The 17838-nt window shown below is 41.7% G+C and overlaps 1 protein-coding gene across 1 annotated transcript; it reads left to right on the top strand.

Annotated features, from left to right (window-relative positions):
- Positions 1 to 154: 154 nt before the first annotated feature.
- IMP3 (IMP3, U3 small nucleolar ribonucleoprotein) lies at positions 155 to 988 on the top strand. Its single transcript, XM_018576757.1, has 2 exons — positions 155 to 166; positions 347 to 988. Exon 2 carries the CDS (start codon positions 361 to 363, stop codon positions 910 to 912), a length of 552 nt encoding a protein of 183 aa, XP_018432259.1. The 5' UTR covers positions 155 to 166; positions 347 to 360; the 3' UTR covers positions 913 to 988.
- Positions 989 to 17838: the final 16850 nt, after the last annotated feature.

Here is a 17838-nt window from a genome sequence, read left to right as displayed (position 1 = left end):
GTCTTCGACAAAATGGCTACGTACCTAGTTCCTGACTCGGAAACATTAGAGACAGGCCTGCCACCCTGTCGTTGACGCTGCTGACAGAAAAGGATGTCGGGAAGTGTGGCGGAAGTCTTCCGCGGTAATAGCGTAACCTGCTGCAGAGAGCAAAGGATGCTGGGAAGTGTGGCAGAAATCGTCCACGGTTAGACTGTACTATGCTAGAGACAGCAAAGGATGCTGGGAAGTGTGGCGTGGTTATCGCGTACCATGCTGGAGACAGGAAAGGATGCCGGGAAGTGTGGCGGAAGTACAGCCTGCTATAACGGAGGTTACACGTGGGGAGTGTAATTGGTGTTGTGAGGCTCTATATGAAAAATGGTGCGCAAACTGAAATACCATGAGCAGAAGCTGCTCAAAAAGGTGGACTTTATCAACTGGGAGGTGGACAACAACCTGCACGAGGTGAAGATATTGAGGAAATACCACCTGGACCGCAGGGAGGACTACACCATCTACAATAAGCTGAGCCGTAATGTGCGGGACCTGGTAAATAAGATCAAGGACCTGGAGGAGACGGATCCGTTCCGGGCCCAGTGCACTTCTAAGCTGCTGGAGAAGCTGTACGCCATGGGCCTCATCCCCACCAAGCAGGGCCTACAGCTGTGTGACATGGTGACCGCCTCGTCTTTCTGCAGGAGGCGTCTGCCCTCCATCGTGGTGAAGCTCAGGATGGCCCAGAACCTGAAAACTGCCATCACCTTCATAGAGCAGGCCCATATCCGTGTGGGACCCGAGGTGGTGACAGATCCAGCCTACTTGGTCACCAGGAATATGGAGGACTTTGTCACCTGGGTGGACTCTTCCAAGATCAAGAAACATGTTGCGGAGTACAACGAGGAGAGAGATGACTTTGATCTTGCCATGTAGAGCACATGCCAGTCATCGCTAGTGCCCGGGACCTGGCTATAATAATTCAATAGTACTGTCTTGGAAAATGACTTTGATAAGTCGGGATAGATTGAGCTTCCATCAATCTAGTACTTTTATATGGTTTCTATTCTTGTTCATAGTCTGCCATGTGCAGCGGACATTGGTTTTGTGCTTGAATGTTTTATATTACATCTGTTGCTAATTATAAATCCTTACATATATACCCAAGATGCCTTTGCTGCTCTTTTATGAAATGTTTCCTCATTGCTATCTGATTTTGTTGAAATGTTTATAGTATACATTTTGCAGAGCTTTCCCTCCCTGGCTGATGTCATTAAATCTTCCAGTCAGCCCCCCAAAAAATAGAAGTATGTGCTACATCCCTTTCCAACTGCAAGGTATATTTATTACAGGTAATTGTATAGTGGCAACAATTTAAGAAGTGCTTTTACATATTGTACTTTTACATCAGTTTCCTGCGTCAAGAAGCTTACAATCTAAGGTTCCTATCACGCACACACTAGGACCTCCTGAGACCGGAACCAATTATCCAACCAGCATGTCTTTGGATTGTATGAGGAAATCCACTGCAAGCAATGCACAGCATCAACACCATGCAGATAGTTCCAGGATTTAAACCGGGGACTCCAGTGCTTAATTACTTTAAGGAAGAACTCGGTGTGGAAATTATTATTAACCCTTGCAGTGGGTCTACCCCACACTGCAAGGGATACGTGCTTGTTTGTGTCTAGGAAGGAAAGAAAACAAAATTATACTCTCCTGATCCTCTGAGCCAGCTTGCTATTAGACCAGCCCCTGGATCCTCTCCCATTCCACCCGTCCCCATCCCCCTGGGCAGCGGTCTAAGGTCCCGTAGATCATCAGGTCATATAAACAGCATATAGGATGTGAGAACTCTGAAGGACATTCCATTGCTGCATGGAGCGCTGTCACAGCCTTCTTATTTTCAGCATTAGACCAGAAGGGGCAGTTAACCCTTGTAGTGTATGGGGTAACCCCATTGCAAGGGTTTAATCATTTTCTCTGGAGTTCTGCTTTAATCTAGCAGAGAAATACTTGCCTTATGCCTCACGCCAGCAGGCCTCCCTACCATACAACAGGCCCTACACAGGCACTCCTTTTTAACTATTTGTGCAGCCATCTACATTCCTTCCCCAACATTGGCATATACAGCGCGGGGGTGTTCCATTCTATTCTGTTTTATTGTATGTGAGGACATAAACGGCCTGTCCTCATTATGGGTGCAGAGGTGAGAGCTGAAATTAAAACTCCGTAAAGTATCAGTTCTCTATTGCAACTCCCTCCCTCCTTGCCCTTTACTATCCTTGGAGTGTTACATTTCTGTCTATGCTGGCCCAGCTCCTCAGCCCTCAGCTCCCTACATAGCATTTTCTGTAGCAGCTGGGGTAGAAGAGAAGGGAATATTATACTGTGTTACTTGTGAGACACCTCTGAGTCTGCTGGTGCTACTGACATCACATCCAAGATGGGGGTGCCTAACAGCGGTCTCAGAACTTTTAGAGGTCTACAAAAGATAGACATTTACAGGTAAATAACATGAATGAAATACATTATATGCACATGCCATCTTATGGGAAGATTGTTATAATGAATAGGCTGACAACAGGGTCTCTTGTGCAGTCTTTTAAGCAGGGGTCTTAAACTCGATTCACTCGGGGGCCACTGGACACATTTTTTTTCTCCCACTGAGGCTGCTTGTCAAATTTCATACTTCAAAATAAAATGTAACTATACAGGTGAAACTCGAATAATTAGAATATCATGCAAAAGTAATTGCAGTAAGTGCTGCAAAAGGGGCCCAAACCAAGTACTGAGTACATATGCATGCTTGTACTTTTCAGAGGTCCGATATTGTTCTATGTACAATCCTTCTTTTATTGATTGCATGTAATAATCTACTTTTTTGAGGTTGTGGATTTGGGGTTCTTGGGGTTTTCATGAGCTGTAAGCCATAATCATCACAATTATGACAAATCATGGCTTGAATTATCTTGCTTTGCATGTAATGAGTCTATCTCATATATTAGTTTCACCTTTTAAGTTGCATTAGTGAAATAAATGAACTTTGCACGATATTCTAATTATTCGAGTTTCACCTGTATATACAGTACCAGTGTTACTGTCTGTGTGTGTGTCTGTTGTCAGTATGTATATGTGATGGTTTCTTTCTATGCAATTCAGTATATATATATTTTTTTTCATAATGGTTTGTGTATTTGCAGCATTTCTGTGACGGATGTCAGTATGTGTGTTAATGTTTCTGTGTGTGCGCATCATATCACTATGTATACTGTATGTGTGTTTTTCTTTTTTCTCCTACATGTTTTAATTTTAATCATAGAGGACCAACAGAAATACACACACCTAGAAATACACACACTAATATACACACAATAAGGCTCCATTCACACCTTTAAGTTTTAAATGTAAAGCCTTCATTACACTAATACTGAGTGTTTAGGCACTTCCTCTTGTAGGTTGCAACTGTCTCCCAATTTTGCTTCCCCTTTCCCACAAGCACATTTTACACAGGTGTAGTCTACTGTAGGGCAGCAACAACTAATCGACATAATCGATTATAATCGATTATTGAAAAAGTTGTCAACTTTTTCAATAATCGATTAATCGGCTTCCGATCAGTTGGCCCTGTTCACAGCTCCACACGCTGTGCGCCGCACCTCCTCCCCACCTCACGCTCGCCGCTGCCAGACCCGCCCGCATCCACGCTCTTCACGCCGCACCTCCTCCCCGCCTCACACTCACCGCCCGCCCACATCCACGATCGGCACAGGGACGCGGGGAGATGTAGTAAGGAGGAGCAGGTGTGGGGGGATGACAGCCGCCGATAGACAGGCCCGATCTCAGAAGCAAGTTGCTGGAAGACTGCTCAGGTAAGCCTGCACTTTCCCACACATGGTGCTCTATAATGTATTGCTGGGATTTGTATTCCTCTATAGCTGATGGTACATTGTGCTGTATATTATACAGAGGAATACAAATCCCAGCAATACATTATACACTGTATGTATAATGTATTGCTGGGATTTGTTGTACTCTTCTATAGCTGGTGATATTCTGCATTGCGCTGTATAGCGGACTACAAATCCCAGCAATAATACATTATACAGTGGTGCAATGCTGAATACCACCAGCAATAGTACATTATACAGCGCAATGCAGAATGCCTCCAGCTATTATGTACTATTGCTGGGATTTGTTGTATTCCTCTATAGCTGGTGGTATTCTGCATTCATTGCTGTATAATTTTACACTTTCCATTTCACTATATTGCACACCACACTATCTTTCTTTTTTACTTCCACCGCTCCAAGCTTGCTCCTGTGATGGACTACAACCTCAATACAAACTAGTAGTCCCATCACTGGAGCCTTTTTTTAAACTTTATTTTATTGTTTATCCGATTAACCGATTAATCGAACCTAATAATCGGCTAACTAATCGATTTTGAAAATAATCGTTAGCTGCAGCTCTAGTCTACTGTTGTCACCATCAAGAAGCCTGCACTGAGAAATGTCATTCAGCCATCGCTGGAGTGCATGTAGACAGCAAGAAGCCAGCAGCACTGAGATGCAACATTGGAAAAAAAAATGTAAAAACTGCTTTATCTTTTTCTAGTAAACTAAACCTTCATTTAGGGGTTACATCTACTTCGAAAGTGTGCAGGGCCTCTGAGCCAGGGATGTGAGGGATAGTATGGGGATCAGTTTTAAGACTAATACAAGTTCTTACAGGCACCACAAGATGCCTTATCATTACTTAGGTCAGGTTAGGTTTACTTTAAAGTCTGAACTGGTTATAGTTTATTTTTTATTTGTTTTCTGAATTTTAGCCCTGAGCAATCCAGCTTGATGACGGCCCTCAAATAAGTTTTTTTTCTCTTTATTTAGAATTAGAATTCTTAATTTGCACTCATTGCTAAAATCAGTTCTGTGGTGAATAGTAATCAAATGTATTTGTGTTGCATTTCATCTCAATTTCTTTTTCATAGTAAATGCACATTTAGACTGGGGTAAGAACATTTGTCCTATAATTACAACAAAACTCCTTTCCCTGCGCGCACGAGCGGGAAATCTGCTTGAATTGTAAACAGCCAGCGATGGCTCTTTACATACAAGCGCTCCGGCGTCTGTAGAGATGCCTGATCGTTTGTGTTCACCCCCCACCCTGCCACGGCAGATCCCGAGCTCCACTGTAACCGGTGCGAGCCCGGGAACCAGCACAGCGGCTTTGTGGCATGAGGTCAGCACACAATCTCCCTCTGTTCTCTGAATGCAGGAAGTGATATAAATTACATCACTTCCACATTCGGCTGTCATTCCCTGGCTACAGAAACCGGAGAGAAGCTGGTGAAGCAGATCTGTGCTTCATCAGCTTCTCTGGTGGTCCCTAGGTGACAGGGGTCTTGGGGACCCCTGATGTCTCCATAAAGAGGACCGGCCACTGTATATTGGCTATCACATAGGGGGATTGTTATCCCCCTATGTGATATCAATAAAGTTAAGTGAAAAAAAAGTTAAGCCACATATAAAAAAAAAATTTTTTTAAACACCCACATTTTTTTGAAGTCCCCTGCACGCAAACATGCATCGGGTGTTACATATCCCTGCGAACGTCAGAGCATGAGCAATAATTTTAGTCCCATCAATCACTGATAACACTAAACTGATGAGCACTAAAAGTCTTTAAAGTGTTGCCTATGGCCAATTTTGGGTATGGTAGTTTTTTGTGATTTCGCAGGTGTGCAATTTTAAAGCATGACATGTTTGGTGTCTATTCACCCAACGTGACCCCGTCTTTTATATTTTACCCAAAAATTTGGGGTAATAATAAATGTTTCATAATATTTAATAGGGAAAGGTTTTTTTTTCAAAATTTCCGGTACATTTTTTGCTATATAGTAAAAAATAAAACCCCAGTGGTGATTAAATACCACCAAAAGAAAGCTCTATGTGTCCCCAAAAAATGGTATAAAATTAATTTCAGTACAGCGTTGCATGACGGAATAAGCGTCAGCCAAAGTACCGCAGCGCTGAATACTGAAAAATGGCCTGGCCAGGAAGGGGGGTATAAACACCTCAGTCATCAAGTGGTTAGGGAAGTTCATCCTACTGGCATCTTCAATAAGTACGTTACAAACTTCTAGATGGATATGGTTAATAGGAGTGGGATAGAACTTATGGAAATTCAACATACAAACACATTTTTTTATTTTGACCAAAGATATCCTTTAACTTAACAACACCTCTACATTTGCTATGTGGACTGGTGGTTAGCCAGCAATTAGTGGGAGAGTTTCCATTTGATATATTGGGCAACTAATGGCGATCTGAGTTCTTCCTCACAGTTTTGTTTCTATCCAGCCTAACCAATTCATGTATTATTATTTGAAAGTGGAACTTTAGCACTTAAATGGCATATTAGTAAAGGTTGAAAATGAGCACTCTAACCCTCATGTTATTCGTTGAGCTGCTTCTACCTTTGGACTGTGCCATACAATTAGATACGCTACATCCTCTTAAATGAGCTCATATTGCCATCCGGGTAAGGACTATATTATAAAACAAAATAAATTCAAACGTTAATAATAAGTCAGCGTGCATTTTACTAGTTATAGATGGACAATACTGTCTTAATAACATCATAATTATTACAGGAACACATACAGCTAGATGTGTGTGTGCTTGGTGTGATATAGTGCCACCATGTGTTCACATTTGAGAATGCAGTAGTTTTCTAGAAGGTTTTCAGAAACTACGTGTGTGTTATTGCACCCCAGGCAAAGTGGGACTGTCTGTGTCAAGGTAACATAATGGGCATTGCGATTAGGGCAAAAGGAATTAAAGTGTATGTATAGGCAAAACCTTTTTTTTTGGATACATTAGGAGAGGGTTAAAACTAGCAGTTTATTTTTGCTGCCTGATTTTCCTTTACTTACTGACTTGAAGATGCAGTGACAAGTGAGAGAAAATCAAAAGTGAGGGGAATTTCCACCTTAGACAGTTGTCACCAGAACATACACCGATCAGCTTTAACATTATGACTACTGAGAGGTGAAGTGAATAACATTGATTATCTCGCTACAATGGCACCTGGAAGAGGATGGGATATATTAGGCAGCAAGAGAACATTTTGTCTCTGAAGTTGATAGGTTTCTGCTTGATGGAAGCAGAAAAAAGGGCAAGTGTAAGGATTTGAGCGAATTTCATTTAATTTGTGATGGCTAGAATAATGGGTCAGAGCCACTCCAAAAATGCAGCTCTTGGAGGATGTTCACGGTTTGCAGTGGTCAGGACTTATAAAAAGTGGTCCAAGGAAAGAAAACTGGTGACAGGGTCATGGGCAGCCAAGTATCATTGATACACGTGGGAGTGAAGGCCGGTCCGTTTAGTCTGTTCCAATAGATCTACTGTAGCTCAAATTGTTGAAAAAGTTAATGCTGGTTCTGATAGAAATGTGTCTGAATACAAGGTGCATGGCAGTTTGTTGCATATAGGGCTGCGTAGCCACAGACCAGTCATGGTGTCCATGCTGACCCCTGTCCACCACCAAAAGCTCTTACCATAGGCACATGAGCATTAGAAATGGACCACGGAGCAATGGAAGAAGATGGCCTTGTCTGATGAATCACATTTTCTTTTACATCATGTGGATGGCTGGGTGTGTGTGTGTCATTTACCTGCAGAAGAGATGGCACCAGGATACAGAAGAAAGCAAGCCGGCAGAGGCAGTGTGATATTTTGGGCAATGTTCTGCTGGGAAACCTTGGGTCATGCCATTCTGGTGAATGTTACTTTGAAATGTACCACCTACCTAAACATTGTTGCTGACCAAGTACACCCCTTGGGGAAAATGGTATTCCCTGATGGAAGTGGCCTCTTTTAGCAGGATAATGCGCCCTGCCACACTGCAAAAAGGGTTCAAGAATGGTTTGAGCACCACACCAATGAGTTTGAGGTGTTGACTTGACCTCCAAACTCTCCAGATCTCATTCCAGTCTCAGTCAGTCAGCTGATCAGTGCATGTCCCAATTGGAAGATTTGCCCTCATGACAATATATTATAATACATTTCCTCATTTCCTCTTACTTTCTGTCTCGATGACAGTAGTCGGAAAAATAGGGGGAAAAAAGGATTTGTGGAGAGATGACTGTGACCCATGCATATGTAAAAGTTGTATCAAAATGTGTTAAATATAATCATCGGCCCAAGACTGTATTTTGTATTTTATATTTAATAACTTTTGATACAACTTTTATATATGCATGGGTCACACTCATCTCTCCACAAACCCTTTTCCCCCCCTATTTTTCCATATTCAATGTATTTGAGGGGGAGAGATAGTACAGGGAACCTATGTTGGGGCAGTCCACGATTTTTTCTTTTAGTCGATGACAGTAGTCACCAGGACAAACGGGGGGTGGGGTAAATCTCGTCAATAGGACCACAAACAGTAGTAATAACTTAGCAGAGGTTCTAACCGTTTGCTACTCTATCCAAAACTAAAAAAATGTTTTGCCTTTACATACACTTGAAAAGAAACATAGCTCAATTAACTTGTAACTGTAAAATATAACTTCTTGTTTTTTTCTTGTTCATGAGGACACACACAAAAGTAGGATTTATGACACAGCTCATAGAAAACTATAGTTTTTTAAATATTTCCAGATATACATGTGAAAAGAAACCAGCATAAGGGCCCATTCACTCCTAGCCAGGCCATTTCAATGCGTTAAACATGTGTTATGTTAAGAGAGCCAATTCATTTGAATGGGTTGCCAATGCACAACTACAAACTGTGAATCTTTGTGACAGACTGCACCACAATGCATGGTAGTGCGGCCCTGTGCGATGCAATGCAGGTGTGTTGTAGTGCTGTTAAAATAAATGGCAGTGTACTAATTCAGGGGTAGGTAACCTTGGCACTCCAGCTGTGGTGAAACTACACATTCTATCATGCTTCTGGAAGACATGACTGTGGCTGTCAGAATTTTGCAGTTCCTCACTGAATTTTTAGTTTCCCCAGAGCAGGAGTGTCAAGGTTGCCTACCCTTGTATTTACACAGCCATGGGGAAAGGAAACTGTCATGAATAAAATATGGTGTCTGCAATTGCTGACCTCTCCTTCTGAAAATGCTGGTTGCCTGGCTGTCACACCCACACTCCCTTCCATCAATACCCAGAATTTATATGCAGAAAAGGTTGTTTTTTTTTTTTTACTTTGACTTTCCCGATCTGCATGTTTATTGCAGGACCCTAACTTGGGTTATTCGAGTCTCTGAGTCAGCACAGCAGCCAGACTGTGAGCATGTTTTTCATGATTAGGAATCTCCTGTATTTCTCCAATGGTAGGTTTTAAGTACTGGAAACCTGTATTGATACAAATATCTAGCATGTCATTTCTGACATGTTATCCCGATCCAATGGTTTCAGTACTTTTTGAGTCACTGATCCAAAATGTGCACGTACAGTGACAGTCCTGATTTTATTTACTGCATCTAACAGCATACATGTTCAAGGTCAGTGACTCAAAGAACTGAAGCCAGTGACTGCCAGACAACTGGTATTCCAATGAGGTTCTTTATTGCAGGGTTCCATTAATGTAGATGATCTTATGAATGTGTTTTAATGTACTAAGGCCCCTCTTTCTATATATAGTCTTTGATTAGTTCCATACATAAGGCAGCCAGTTATCTTACTGATAATTAGGAACAAAAGACTCTCTGCAGGAATTATTGGTAATTCTCTCTTTAATTTTCAAAGCTCAACTGAACAAACTGAACAGAGAAGCTGATTGGTTACTTTGGGCAACTGCTCCAAATTTTGTCTGCTCCAATGTTTCCAATTTTGATAAATTCCCCCCATTCCTGCAAAGGTATTGTTGCCTGGGGTACTGCGAGATCACCTGGATAGCAGTTTTGTTTATATGCAGACCTCACAATAAGATCAGAAAGCTGTCCTGGCTCCTCCAGTGGGACAAGCAAGGTACTCATGTCCACCAATGAACCACCAATATTATGAGGCCCTGTTCACAGTGCATACATTGGATATGCTTCTATCTGCTGCACTCTGCAAGCTGTGCTATATGCTACATTTTAATTGAAACAAAGTGTCCATGAAATTGTTAAATGCAAGCATCTCAAATCTTAATGTATGAAATAATAGAAAAACAGAAAAAAAAATGTGTATTCTTAGGGTGTTATTCACAAAGCTGTCAAAGGCAGCGAGTGAATAACCCAGCCGAAGTGAAGTGAGCTGAACGCTGTTTGGCTATTCACTTCAGTCTTGTACGGCTGATTTCAGCCGTACATCGGCTGCCTTTGGTCAGCCAAACAGAGCCGAAGTGCAGAAGGAGTTCGACTCACCCGATTCAACATCTGGATCGGCTAAGCCGAAGCTCCAGAAGCACACTTGCTTCCATTCGCCCCTATTGTCATAGTTGTGCTGTTTTCTACATACTCCTGACCAAAGTGTTAATTGTCTCAACAATTGCAAGTTGCTAAGTAGTCCCCAACTACTTTAATGACATTTTCTCTCCAGGCTCAGATAAAGTGTTAGTTCTACACCTATACTGTATTATGTGTATAGAAAGATATATGTAATAAGAGAGCTTTTGTACATGATCCTTTGACCTGAGGTTGCTTAAGAAATATGTTGGGCTGGTGACCCCCGGGTGATTGAAGATACTTCACCTTTCAGACACTGACCAGTGCAAAATCCAGAATCAGTGACACATGGTGGGTTTTGTATAGCTATCAGGCCTATTTTTACAGTGTCTGGTAGAAATAAATATTCCAGTACCAACTTCCTTTGCAACTCTGAGATGTCATGTGACTTAGTGACAATAGCTGTAAAGAAAGCCAAGGCTGGGAGATGTGAAAAGGTGTGTCTCAATAAACCATGTACATTAGGAACATCCACCTTTTACCATGCCTACCAATCAATGAAGCACTATAGCATACTCTGCATGGTGCATTCCTTGGTTGGTTGTGTTATCCTCCAGGACAAAGGTTGGCAGTCCTTTCCTGTCCCATTGTTCAATGCAACGTGACTGCATGAACTGTTTGCCATAGCTCTTCAGAACACTCAAGGGTGCCTTATCTTCCTGTTGTCCTGAGATGCTCCAGATATTTTACAGTTAACTTAGCTGCTGCTACCTACAGAGCCACCATCGGTTCTTTTGAAGCTTTATACTGTCTACATGCCTGTCAAAAATGTACAAAAATACAGAAAATGTAGTTGGGCTAGTGAGAAAAAATACAGAAGATGCTTTTGTACACAAGAGAATAATAAAGCACTAGAAAATAAGAAATAGGGAAATTCTGACTTGTCTCTTCATGCCAATCAAGAAACAATAATGTCCTCTGTGAATAATACCGTACAGCACTATATTCTGTGTTGTAGTTTACAAATTACATTTTTAAAGCAATCTTTTTTTTTTCTTATATTAACAAAACAAAGATACAAAATCACTGGGTTTCTCTTTGTTTAGTAAATGAGATTCATCAGATGAAACATACTGACAGGAATATGTAAATTACCATTGCTGACCTTCTGGAAATTGTGCTTATTGAAATGTGCAACAAAAAGTTTTATCTGGAATTAGAACTGCGTGGTTGCGAAATTCATTTGTTTAAATTATTATATATGGTGTAGGAGTGTATGAAACAGCGAACGTTTCTGCATAGTGTGTACAAATCTGGATATGTATATATATTTATAGCTACTACAACCTCATGGGTTGATGAACATAATCCATAGGCAGCAGTTCTGGACTAAATTTGTGAGGGCTTTCAAACTAAATTAGTGGCCTCGTTGTTGGTATCATTGAATGCTCCAATGAACGATTTTTCTGAATTCTATACAAAGGTATAAACAAAAAAAAAAAAAACCTACATTCTGTATGGCTAGCTTAAAGTGACACTAAACTCAGGAGTTAAATCTTAAAAAAGCATTCAAGTAACCAAACCATTAACATAAATATATCTTACAGTATTTGTGTATCACTCAGCTGTAGATCCTCAAATCATCTCTGAATTGGTGCTGACACTGTCCTTCCTTCTGGAGGGTGGCTACTTTTGTTCCCCATGGTCCCTGTGTGTGTTGTAAAGTAGCCACCACTCCAAGCTCACTCCTGTGATGGACTACAATCTCAATATAAATTAGTATTGAGACTACAAGCTCATTTTTGTTAATAGTTAAGGTACTTGAATGCATTTTTAAGGTTTAAAGCTGGCCATACACCTATAGATTATCTACAGATTTTCTATGGTCAGATGGAAAAAGTGCAACAGATTCCTCCATCTACTCTACACTAAACTGTGTGGATGAAAGAATCTCCCGCTGGGGCAACCTTCAGTATCATGCTTTCTTTCCAATCACCGGAAACAATGTCTGCATCAAATCAGATTGTTCAGATACTTTGACAGCCATCGGGGCCGACTAGCAAGATACTGAAGCTTGGCCCTATAAAAGAATCCACCATCCACACAGTTTAGCGTAGATCAGTGGTTCTCAACCTTTCTAGGGCCGGGACCCCTTGGTAACATTTGCCAAGTTGTGGTGACCCCCAACGGTAAAATTTAGGGATGACGCGGCCTCTGCAGCGTCATCTGGCGGCGTGGCGGGAGAACTGACACTGCTGCGCTAGGAGAGGGCTGAGGAGGACTCTCACCTAATTATTGTTTGTTTTTTATAATTTTCTTATTTTTAATAATTTGTTTCTTATTTCTTTTTAATCGCTTTTTTATTTTTTTAATTCTTTTATTTTTATTTCTTTAATAATTTTTTGATCTATTTTTTTTCCACATAACTTCATTGCTATCACACAGAGGTAACTAGCCCCTGTGTAATAGCAATTGGAGGTGACAGGTTCTCTTTATTGACCCTGTCACCTCCAATACTGGAGTCCTAGCACTCGGCAGGTTTACTTTTAACCCTGGCGGGAAAAAAAAAAAAAAACTTTCTCCTGGAAAGGTTTAGTCTGCTCAATGAGAAAGTTTTGGTTTTTTTCTGACTGACGGCGGGCCCGATGTCAGAAAAAAAAGAGCAGAGAAAACGCTTCTCTCCTGGGTGGCCGGAAGCCGCTAGGCAAACCCTGGCAAATCGACATTCGACCCCCAACGGGGTCCCGACCCCCAGGTTGAGAACCACTGGCGTAGATGGAGGAATCTGTTGCACTTTTTCCATCTGATCATAGAAAATCTGCAGAAAATCTATAGGTGTATGACCAGCTTAACTCCTGAGTTTAGTGTCACTTTAAGAAGACTGGAATGGAAGACACAAACCCACAGAGCGACTGTTACATTACAGAGGCTATAAGTAAAAGGCAAAAATACTTTACTGGAGATCAAATAAATGTAAAAGAGATAATCTGTAACTCGGAAGGTGTCTTCCTAAACAGATTTTGAGCATAGTTTGTTTTATTACCTGCTGCATTGTAAGTTTATGACCTATGAAATATTAGGTAATCATGTTTCTTCTTACACATAATTATTGAATCCACTAAAAACTATTTTTTTTTTCATGTTAGCTGAACAATAAATTATACAAGGTGTCTGTGATGCTCTACATACACTGTACATACACTGGCAGTTCTGTTAATTTGGATGAGCACTGTGAAGTTTCTCCAGCATCCTCTTGACCTGCACTCAAAGCTTGTCTGAATGTCCAAGGATGACCCACTCCTGACACCAAATTAGCACAGGTAGCAGCAGAAGAAGTGGGAATACTGCCATAGAAACATCATAGAAGGGCTTCCATGTTTATTTTAGTGTTAATCCACTGTCTGTCCCATAGCTGTCCAGTGTCCATCAGAAGATCAATGTTTAGTTTTTAGTAGTAGTTGCTGCTCCAGATTTTGTCTGCTCCAGTTTTAATAAATTCCCCTCACAGAGTACAGTTTTCATGCAGAGTACAGTAGAGGTTTGATGAGTTTTCATGCGCCAATATAGCAGATTCTAATCCAGGAGAACTGCTGGGCACTTAACCCTTTGAGTTGCCTGTTGTTTTCCTTAATCCACTGGCACAGCCACACTACTGCATGTCTATGTTCGGCTGTTAATTACTGATGCAGTCTTCATGGAGTTTCCCTTTATAATAAAAATAGATTTTCTATCCAGCCAACTGAATTTGATGGATGACAGGATAATTTGAGTAACCAAACTTGGCCCCCTGGCTCTTTAAATTTAGTGTTACTTGTAGACATGTAAGCCGGCCAATAATATTTTTTTGTTCTTTCCTTTTTTGGGATTAAGGTCTGAAAGTCAATTTGTTCTGTTATTCGGATTCGGATCTTTCCGAATTTAATTTCGGATGAGATAAACGATATTATGAATGAATGTTCATTTCAGAAATAACCATAGACAATATTAGTTGGTGTGTGACATTAAGAGGGTTATTCACAAAGCTGCCAAAGGCAGCCGAGTGAACAACCGACCCGAAGTGAAGTGAGCGGAACGCTGTTCGGCTATTTACTTCAGGCTTGTAAAGTTGAAATCAGCCGTATATCAGCTGAAATCAGCCATACATCGGCTTGCTTTATGAAAGGGGGCAATCATATTCTGCTAAGCTTCCCTGCCCACAGACCCCCACAACCACCCCACTTCTCCACAACCCTTGCCCGGTGGTTGTGGGGTCTGCAGGCAGGGGGACTTATCTGAATCTGGGTACCCCCTTTCATAAAGGGGCACCTAGATACCGCCCTCATAGAGGGGGTCCCCCCTGGCAAAACATCACCCCATGTTGAGGGCATGTGCACGATCGCCCCGTCTTTCCTGCTCTACCAGGCTGCTGCTTGGAGCAAGGGTCTGGTATAGGATTTTTTGGGGGACCCCACACTTTTTTTTTTTGATTGTCTAACAACTTTCAGTTAATTTTCACAAAATTCGTATTAATTTGAATTCGTTATTTTTTCCCCTCCCTACCTATGTGGTTTACCACATGCTTTTGGGGGTCAGGGGGGCGCTACACAAACAATATAAGGATGCTATGTCTCAACTAATTATTTTTTACATGTATTTAATCTGACCCCTTCCCTCACAATTGTCAGAATTGTTTTTAGCATTTACTAACCCCGAACCAAAAACAATGAAATACTATATAAAATAATATGTAGAGTGAAATAACAACCTCAAAGACCCTAATAAAAGTCTTGACCCAAAGCTGATAGCATATCTACTATCTCATTTTCTATAGTATATTACATGTTTGTAATTATGCACTTCTGAGAGACTAGAGGTTTTACATTGCTAAATACACTGGAGAGCTCATAATTAAAAGGAAAAGGAGCCATTATATCAGCTACAACTCTCCTATAATGAGGGAGGGTGGTATACTAATTCTGAAGTAATGCAATATGGCCTGCTAGTTACTTTGTGGAATGGTTATACACGACATGGCTAAAACCAGGTGGATACCTCACTGTCACACCTATTATATGGCCCCAAATATCTGGACATGCCTTTTTTTTTTATTGTGAAAGCTCTTTTCTTGTTTCAGCATGACTATGCCCTTGTGCACAAATCTAGGTCCAAAAAGACAAGGTTTGGAGAGTTTGGGGTAAAGGAACTCGAGTGGTCTTCACAGCCCTGACTTCAATCAAGGTAAACAACTTAGGCATGGCCGATTCAACATAGGGGCGGGGGAAGCTCCCGCTGCAAATAGGCCCGGCAGGGCCGAGCTGAGCGGGTCGCGGAGTCGCGGCCGGGCCGAGCTGTCCTGGATTTTGGCCCGACCAAGCTGACCCAGATCGGGCCGAGCAAACCATGCAGCCCTATATTCAGGCATATCTGAGGACCCTCTGATGTGCCTGAGCAGAGAGCCGCGGCTGCAGTCACCAGTCTCTCTGACCCCCCTGGAGCCCGCAGTGACCCCCTGGAGCCCGCACTGACACCCCTGGAGCCCACACTGACCACCTGAGAGCCTGCACTGACCCCCTGGAGCCCTCTCTGACCACATGGAGCCCTCTCTGACCACCTGGATCCCTCACTGACTGCCTGCAGCTCACACTGACCACCTGAGAGCCCGCACTGACCACCTGGACCCCATACTGACCACCTGGAGCCCTCACTGACCATCGGAGCCCTCACTAACCACCTGAGAGTCCGCACTGACCGCCTGAGAGCCTGCGCTACTGCCTCAGAGCCTGCACTACCGCCTAAGAGCCCTAACTGACTATCTGGAGCCTGCACTGACCACCTGAGAGCTCGCACTGGCCCTCATAGAGCCGTATTGCCCACCTAAGAACCTGAACAGCCTCCTGAGAGCCTGCACAGCCCCCCTAAACCACGCACAGCTCTCCTGAGAACCTGGAGACATCAGGCCGCGAACCCGGAGCAACACAGAGTATGTAGCTTCATATTATTCTGCATTGCTGTATAAACTATTGCTGGGATTTGTAGTCCTCTATAGTTGATGGTATTATTGTGCAGTTTTTTGCAATGTGTTGCTGGGATTTGTAGTCCTCTATAGCTGGTGGTATTCTGCATTGTTCTGTAATGCATTACTGGGATTTGTAGTCCTCTATAGTTAGTGGTAATATTCTGCATTGCTGTATAATTTATTGCTGGGATTTGTAGTCCTCTATAGCTGGTGATATTTTGAATTCCTAATCTAACAGCTATTTTTCAGCACCATTATAATGTAAGAATTCAATTTCAGGGTGGAAAATAGAATGAATGACATGACAACAATCTAATTAAATAAAGTACCAAACAAAAATACAGACTAAAAAATGTGGAATTCCGTGTATATGTACATTTAAATGAGATAAAGTGAACTCTGAGCAGTTCAGGTGCCCTCAGTGTCCTGCTACATGGGTATAATTAACCCTCATTCATAGCAAAGGTGTTGTTAAGCAATTTTCATAGCTCTGCGAGCAATGACTTGAAAAAAACAGAAGGAAGAGACACTGACCCATTGCTCTGAAATGTCTGCAGTATTTTAAATTTCTGCAATATTTGATACCATACTACCATACCATACCATACTATAAAAACAATTGAAATATTAACAAGCTCTGTACACAAATGAAACGGTGATATAAGTAGTGGCACAAAACAATTAACAGTTTTCAATAGAGGCAGCTGTGCATCTCATTAACTGCTTTTCTTGATAATTTTCATTATAACTGACCAGCCATAAAATGTGCCTAGATTGTATGCGATTCATAGGTTTACTTTATTAAATTACAATTCCAATTATTATTATTATGTACACTCATTGGGGAGGGGGTGCAGTGTCACACAACATATTTGGAAGCACCTCTTTTCACTGCAACTGCTACCCAACATGAAGAAGCACCCATTTCATATTAACATATTTTTAATAGCCTTGAAAGCTAATTAACCCCTTCGTGACGGGAGACGTACACTGTACGTCCAGCCACAAAGGGACCAAATGACTCGTCACGTACACTGTACGTGACGAGTTATTTGCTGCACTAGAAGGCTGCTAACCGCTGAGAATCAGCGGTTACCTTTCAGTAATGGATGTCTTACTATCTAGAGATCCATTACTGAAAGGGTTAACCTTTTTCAGACACCCGATACCTTAATATCGGGTGTCTGAGAGTCACAGCAAAGCAGACACACATGTCGGCTTTTGCCGGCATTCTGACAGCTCGTATAGATCGAGAGATATCTCTCTCAAGCTATACTGGCTTTTTTTTTTTTTATCTTTTGACTTTCAAGAATAGATACAAAATGTTATGTATTAGACACATAATGTATCTATTCTTGAAAGTAGAATGTTTAAGTTTTCTGAAACATTCACTGACAGCTGAATCCTGAACTGCTGCAGGATCAGTGTCACTAACTTATTATCGGCTGTTCTGAAGTTTGAAGCAGCCTGATAATAAAAAAAA

The sequence above is a fragment of the Nanorana parkeri genome, unplaced genomic scaffold, assembly GCF_000935625.1.
Source record: "Nanorana parkeri isolate BGI_ZX_2015 unplaced genomic scaffold, ASM93562v1 scaffold76, whole genome shotgun sequence".
In the NCBI taxonomy this organism is placed as follows: Eukaryota; Metazoa; Chordata; class Amphibia; order Anura; family Dicroglossidae; genus Nanorana; species Nanorana parkeri.
This window is presented reverse-complemented; position numbering and strand designations above follow the sequence as displayed.

Coding starts and splice junctions, on each gene's coding strand:
- IMP3 (XM_018576757.1), top strand. CDS start 361: ATGGTGCGCAAACTGAAATACCATGAGCAGAAGCTGCTCAAAAAGGTG.